Below are 7251 nucleotides of genomic sequence, written 5' to 3' on the forward strand. Positions count from 1 at the left end.
GATGGGCCAGGTGTCCCTGTCTATGACCCTACAGGATTCCCTCTCTAGCTCTGGCCCCGTGGCCGCGGCGCCTTGTCTCTGGACCTTGGTTGGAAGGCTCTGCGCGGGGCCTGGCGTTCCTCCGACCTCCCTTCAGCCTGGCCGGCCGTCTGCTCACCTTGGACAAGTCCACTTGGTACTTGCGGCCCAGCTCATCCAGGGACAGCTTGTGGTCATCCTGGGAGGGAGGCAGAGTCACTGGGGGCGAGGAGGCAGAGGGCACTGGTGGCAGGGGTGAGGCTGGGGGCACGGGAGGGGCACCGAGCTGCTCTGGGCACAGCAGCTGCCTGGGGCTCTCCCGGCCCAGGCCCCTCTCTGAGTCCCCGCGGGTGGGGTGCGGGTCTCACCATGGCCACCTCCTTCTTGAGCTCGTCCAGCTCCTTCTCCTTCTGCTTCTTCTTGCCGCCCCCATTCTCTGCTGTGGTGGCAGCAGGGGAGTACTCGCGGCCGACCTGCAGGGGGAGAGTGCAGAGCCTCCTGGATTCAAAGGGGCCTGTCCACCCACCATCGGGGGCGCGGGGCGCACGCTTGTGATCCCAGCATTCGGGAGGCTGAGACAGGAGGATCGCGGTTCACGGACAGCCTCGGCTACCTAGCGAGGTCCTTTGCAACTCAGTGAGACCCTGTTTCCAAATCAAAAATAAAATATGGGGCTGGGGGCGTAGCTCAAAGGTAGAATGCTCCCTGGGTTCCATCCCCAGTACCACAAATAAATATATACATGATAAATAAATAAATAAATATAAAGGTGACAGTCCTGGGGGAGGAGAGGGGCAGGCCCTGGAAGGGGCACAGATGGTCTACAGAGCAGCGAGGCCTCCAGCCTGGGGAGCTGCCCGTGAGCACTTCCATAGGTGGGCTTTTGCTATGACTTAGTTGCTCAAAGGACTCTGTTGCTAGGTACAAAGCAATATATATATTATATATATATAATATATATATACTGATATATATAATATATATATATATATATATATATATATATATATATATATATATATATATATATATATATATATATACTGGGGACTGAACTTGGGGCATTCTAATCTTGATTTATAGCCCAGCCTTTTTTTAAATTTTATTTCTTATTAGCTAGGCATGGTGGCGCACACTTGTAATCCCAGCACTTGGGAGGTTGAGACAGAAGGATCACACAGGTTTGAAGCCAGCCTCGGCTACTCTGTGAGGCTCTCAGCAACTGAATAAGACCCTGTCTCAAAATAAAGTATAAAATAGGTCTGGGAGTGTAGCCTGGAGGTAGAAAAGCCCCTGGGTTCCATCCCAGTACCACCAAAAAAAAAAAAAAGATAAATTATATTATATTATATTATATTTATTTATTTATTTTATTTTATTTTATTTTATTTTTTGAGGCACTGGGGATGGAACCCAGGGGCATTCTACTTTTGAGCTAAACTCTCAGCCCGATTTTTTACTCTTTGTTTTGAAACAGGGTTCCACTGAGTTACAGAGGGCCTCACTAAGCAGCTGAGGCTGGCCAAGAGCCAAAAGCCTGTGATCCTTCTGTCTCAGCCTCCCGAATGCTGGGGTTACAAGTGAGCTGCACCTCGTCAGGCTCTTTATTTTGAAACAGGGTCTCACTAAGTTTGTGGAGGCCTCACTAAGTGGTTGAGACTGGCCCGCCACCATGCCTGACTAGCTGCCCTTTTATTTATTTTATTTTTTTAGTGGTACTAGGTGTGGAACCCAGGGGATTTCTACCTCCAGGCTATACTCCCAGACCTTTTTTATATTTTATTTGGAAACAGGGTCTCACTAAGTTGCTGGAAGCCTCACTGAGTAGCTGAGGCTGGCTTCGAACCTGTGAGATCCTCCTGTCTCAGCCTCCCAAGCACGGGGATTACAAGCGTGCGCCACCACGCCCGGCTCTTTTTATTTTAAGACAGGGTCTTGCTAAGTTGCACACGCAGGCCTTACCGGTTTGTGTCACAACACAGCTCAGTCTACAAAACCCCCACCCCCTTTTCTGCATGTGTAATCTTGAAAAAAGCAAAATCTTTGGCTGCTGATCCCCCCTCCCCCCGGAAGTGATCACACCACAGTACAGCAAAAATCAGCCCCAAAAGCCAGTGCGGCCTTTGAGTCCAATAAGAACCTGAGATGCAGAAGCGGAGCATCCCAAGGACACTGTATTCTGAGGCCACCCGGGAAGATGGGGGAGGACTAGACCTGTTCTTGGCCACTTGCCTCCAGGCCTTCCCCAGCCCCCTCCTATGCTCGTCTCCAAGATGCCCCCGCTTAGAGAAACCCCAGTCCCCCCAGAAGTCCCCTCTGAGACCTGGAAGCCTAGTGGTGGCTCTAAAGACAAGGAGAAATGAGGGCCTAAAGAGGCTACCCTGAGCCAGGCATGGGGGTGCACGCTTGGAATCCCAGTACTTGGCAGGCTGAGGCAGGAGGATCTCAGGTTCGCGGACAGCCTCAGCTACTTAGTGAGGCCCTCTGCAACACAGTGAGACCCTGTTTCAAAATAAAGAATAAAAAATAAGGCTAGGGTTTCATCTGCAGTACCAAAAACTAAATATATAAGTAAATAAATAAATGCATAAAGGCAGAAATACATGAAATAAATAGGGCTGGAGATATAGCTCAGTGGCAGAGGGCTCCAGGGTTCAATTCCTAGTATTGCAAAATAAAAACATACAGTAAACCAGAGACTCATTTCTGGAGCAGTCTTGGCTGACAGAAAAAGCGAGTGGACAGCCGAGAAGGTTCTCACATGTCCCCTGGCCCCGTATGCACACCCTCGTCACCGCAGCCACAGCAGAGGCTCCTTGTTACAAAAACAAACCTACAGGATACCTGGTTATCACCCAGTTTCGCTAGTTGGCATTTTGGCGCAGTCTTGGGGTGTACATCCTGTGGCTGTGGACAAATTAGATTGACGTGGGCCCCACTGTGGCGCCCTAATCCTTTGTACTCTAGACCACCACGGCTTGGTTTGCTGGTTGGTGTCAGGATGGAACCCAGGGGCATCGACCTCCGAGCTACACCCCCAGCCCGATTTTTTAGTCTTTATTTCAAAACAGGGTCTCGCTGAGTTGCAGAGGGTCTCACTAAGAAGCTGAAGCTGTCTGTGAACCGCGATCCTCCTGTCTCAGCCTCCCGAATGCTGGGATGACAAGTGTGCGCCCCCGCGCCCGGCTAAGGCGGGCATTTTGAGCACAATGAAGCAACCCAACAGAAGGATCAGGGAAGGGGCTGAGGCCATGTCACCTTCCCATTTCCCTGTGACCTAAGAGGACTCGCTGAATTGGGTGAGTGAAAATTCTTTGGATTCAGTAACTCTTCCAGCTGACACAGAAGGCACCGAAAGCCAGAAGGAGTCTGGACAAACTTCAGTGGGACCCTCTAGGCGCTCCAGGTGCAGCCCTGGAGGAGGGGCCGGGCTGGGGCAAGAACCCGGAAGAATTTCTGTGTAGTTAAATGTGAAACAAAGTACATGAAAATTATCACCCAATAAATGCTTGTAAAACACTGGCTTGAGCCGGGTGTGGGACACAGGCTTGTAATCCCAGCATTCGAGAGGCTGAGACCGGAGGATCCTGGTTCACGGCCAGCCTCAGCTACTTAGTGAGGCCTTCTGCAACTCAGTGGGACCCTGTTTCAAAATAAAGAATAAAAGATAGGGCTGGGGGTGTAGCTCAGAGGGAGAATGCCCTGGGTTCCATCCCTAGTACTGGAAAAAAAAAATTAGCTGGCCCAAGCACACTGGCAGGTGGACTGGCTCCCCCAGGCCAGGGCTTGGGAACCAGCGCCCCCTCCCCTTCTCTGTCGTCCTGGCAAAGACCTCGGGCTCCGAGCTCCAGGGCCAGGAGCCTGCAGCGACTTGGAGCCAGCGGCCACTCAGGCGGAAAAGAAAGAGGAAGCGAGACCCCCTCCCCCTTCTTTCCCTCCTCCAGCCTACAAGTCCCTCTCTCCGGGTCTTGAATGCCCAAGGAGAACAGAGAGTTCTTTCTGAGGAAGCCAGAGAGAGGCTGGGACAGAGTGGGGGCAGCTGGAAGCCAGCCAGTGCCCCTCCACCTCAGCCTGTTCATGGCGGGAGGGGGAGAGGCTGGCCGCCCTCCCCGCACTGCCCCGCCGCCCTTCAAGGCCTCTGGCGATGGCTGAGCTGGGCCTCGCTCTGGGGTGGAACAGCAGAGAGGAAGGGGAGACCCGCCACAGCGGGGTGTGGGTCCTGCCTGCTCCCTCTCCTCAGGGCTCTCCTCTGCCAAGACGCTGCGCTCCGGGGCCTCAGTTTCTCCATTTCACCCAGCTCTGTGTGCCGAGCAGACCAGCCTCGCTTCTGCTGGGGTGAAAGTGGCACAGCCCTCAGGAACAAGGACGGACCTAGAAGTCAAGGTCAAAGCTCTCCCCTTGCTCTGGGGGGGGCAGCGTGGAGGCCCCCTTCATTGTGGGTACTGAGGATCGAACCCAGAGGCCTTCTACCTCTGATCTACACCTCCAGCACACCCCAGAACTTTTTATTTTTATTTTGTTTTGAAAGAGGGTCTCATACAGGAGTGGAGGCGCACGCTTGTAATCCCAGAGTTTGGGAGGCTGAAACCAGAGGATGGCGGTTGGAGGACAGCCTCAACTACTTAGTGAGGCCCTTTGCAACTCAGTGAGACTCTTTTTCAAAATAAAGAATAAAAAGCAGGGCTGGGGGTAGAGCTCGGAGGTAGAATGCCCCTGGTTCCATCCCTAGCACTGAAAAAAAAGAGGGTCTCTTGCTAGATTGCTAGGAGTCTGGCCATGTTGCTGAGGCTGTCTTTGAACCTGTGATCCTCCTGTCTCAACCTCCCAAGTACTGGGATTACAGGTGTGCACCACTGCACCCCAACCACCTGCCCACTTGGGCAGAAGGTGCAGGCCTCTCCTAGAGACTCTGCACCTCAGCTGGGGGCTCCGTCTGCTTGGGGAGTAAGAGATGTCAAAGTGTAGCTGAAGAGCCCTAGTTCTGACCTCGCCCTCTGTGGGACCCCACCTGGCAGACCCTCAGCACACCCCAGGGTGACACCCACGCCCCGCACAGCCCAAGGACCTGCACATTTGTGGGTGCACCTGCTGAGACGTAAAGACAGGTGCTCACTCCCAATATCTGTGGCGATTCCAGCCCGTGGGGAACACGTGGTCATGGACACACACACACACACACACACACACACACACACACACACTCGTGCGCACACTTTCTATTTCTAGCTCCCGCCCTGGCCAGGAACCCTGGTGTCCGGGCTCAGACTTTTCCCAGCTGTTCAACCCTGCAATCCCGCGCCCTTGTGCAGACTCCTCTCCAGCCCGGGCCGGCCGGCCGCCCTCTCCCGTCACCCTCCACGCTCTCTGGCCACCTTGCCACAGAAGGCAAGCGGCCAGGCACAGTATTGAAGGGATTGGGTCACTTTTCGCCATATGGGAATTTCATTTCCAAGAATTCCAAGCCGTGTCCCCGCCTGCCCCGCCGCCCTGACGTGGTCTTAATCTTCCCCTTGGCAGAGCCTGGCTGCTGGATGCCATGAGCATGGCTGGACTGGAGCGGGCAGCTCTCGCCAGCGTTTGGGAAAGTCCTCAAAGCCCGTGGCCCGGAGCCCGGGACAGTGCTGCTGGGGACATCCGGAGGGGTGTTGGGTGGGGGCTGGGGGGCAGGTCCCCCTTCCTCCCAGCCCCTCCCCGCTGTCCCCGCTGTCCCTGGAGCTGGTGTCTCTCTGCTTGGGATTCTGAGAGCTGGGCGCTCTGCCGTTGCTGCCCTGTCCTCTCAGGCTGGGACTCCCAGAGGAGAGGATATTTTTGGGGGGTAGGAGAGGCGGGCGGGGAGGTTGGATGAGCCAAAGGCCCCTTCAGCTGGAGGCCAGATGTGGAGAGGAGCCCCTGGCCCTGGGGGAGGGTGCACAGCCTTGTAGGGAGTGCTGGGGAGCTGGAGGGGAGCAGGGTGGACTTGGGGAGTCCTGAGAAGAAGGGGGTAGGACAGTTAGAGCGGAGGAGGAGCGTGCCGGGGTCCCGGCGGGGGATTGTTAGTTCCAAGTGTTTCCCTCCCTCCAGGCTCCAGTCCCAAGCCACCCTTCTCTGTCCCCCTTCACCCTCCTCCTGGATACTCACCCCGCGACCCATCTTGGGGCAGAGAGGCTGAGGGGACCTAGGCTGGGGAGGTGACCACAGGAACCCACGCCCACGCTGCCTGCCTGCGGTCTGGGGCGGCTGGAGACCCTGGCAGACAGGCAGAGACAGCCGGAGAGACCGGGTAGCTTTAAATAGGTCCCTCTCCCCCTCGCCCCCGCCTTCCCTCCTCGGAAAAGAAACGTTTGTTGAAACTGGATCCCGGAGGGCTCCTCCCCTCCCGCCCCTTGAGCAACTGGCCCTGTTGATGGTCCGTTCTGTCCCCCTGTGGCCTCCACCCCCCCACCCTGCCTGAGGGAGGGATGGAGGGGAATTGGGGCACACATCCCTCTGGGAGCAGGCAGCTCAGGATCCCCAGATGCCTCGCCGAGGCCGTGCGCTCCAACACTCCCTGCTTTTCCAATTTTTATTTTTTGCGGTACTGGGGATGGAACCCAGGGGCATTCTACCTCGGAGCGACACCCCCAGCCTTGCTTTTTATGTTTTATTTTGAAACAGGGTCTCACTGAGTTCAAAGGGCCTCACAAGTAGCTGAGGATGTCCGCGAACCCCGATCCTCCTGTCTCGGCCTCCCGAATTGCTGGGATGACAAGTGTGCACCACCACGCTCGGCTCACTCCTACTTTTCAGATGGGAAGACTGAGCCTCAGAGGAATTCAGCAGTTCGAGCTAAGGTAAAAGCAGACCGCAAGTCTACTGGGTCTACCTGCAAATTCTCAGGAAAAGAAGCAAAAGCCTGTCCCTCTACCATGGGCCCCCTGGACATTGAAACCCAAGGTGGGCCAGCACTGGGGCCCCTCTCAGGTCTTGGGGGAGCCAGAGGGCCTCAAGAAGCAGTTGGAAGACTGAAGATGGAGGAGGAGAGGGTCCCCCAACCCTTCGCCCCCACATGACCTCTGAAACCAGTTTTTCACAACAAACAAGACTCTGGCCCCATTAAGATGTATGACCACAACGCAGCAATAAAAATTAAAAAAAAAAAAAAAAACACCAAGACTCTGGGGCTAGAGGGCAGGTGGGGACAGTGGGAGTCTGAGGGACCAGGAAAGCAGCCTGGCCCAATGCAGCGGGCAGCCCATGACACTCCTGTTTCGCCCA

General features: G+C 55.2%; 1 protein-coding gene across 1 annotated transcript in view; it reads right to left on the reverse strand.

Moving 5' to 3' along the window:
• Positions 1 to 6147, reverse strand: part of LOC308261337 (sodium/potassium-transporting ATPase subunit alpha-2) — a gene marked incomplete at both ends in the record, with an annotated part of 29172 nt that extends 23025 nt beyond the window's left edge. The window contains 3 exons of the mRNA XM_080693168.1: positions 158 to 217; positions 387 to 491; positions 6136 to 6147. Coding sequence (XP_080549294.1) covers positions 158 to 217; positions 387 to 491; positions 6136 to 6147 — 177 coding nt within the window. The remainder of the gene's footprint in view (positions 1 to 157; positions 218 to 386; positions 492 to 6135) is intronic.
• Between the last annotated feature and the right edge of the window lie 1104 nt (positions 6148 to 7251).

This window comes from Muscardinus avellanarius (assembly GCF_963383645.1).
Source record: "Muscardinus avellanarius genome assembly, chromosome: 3".
Taxonomy (NCBI): Eukaryota; Metazoa; Chordata; class Mammalia; order Rodentia; family Gliridae; genus Muscardinus; species Muscardinus avellanarius.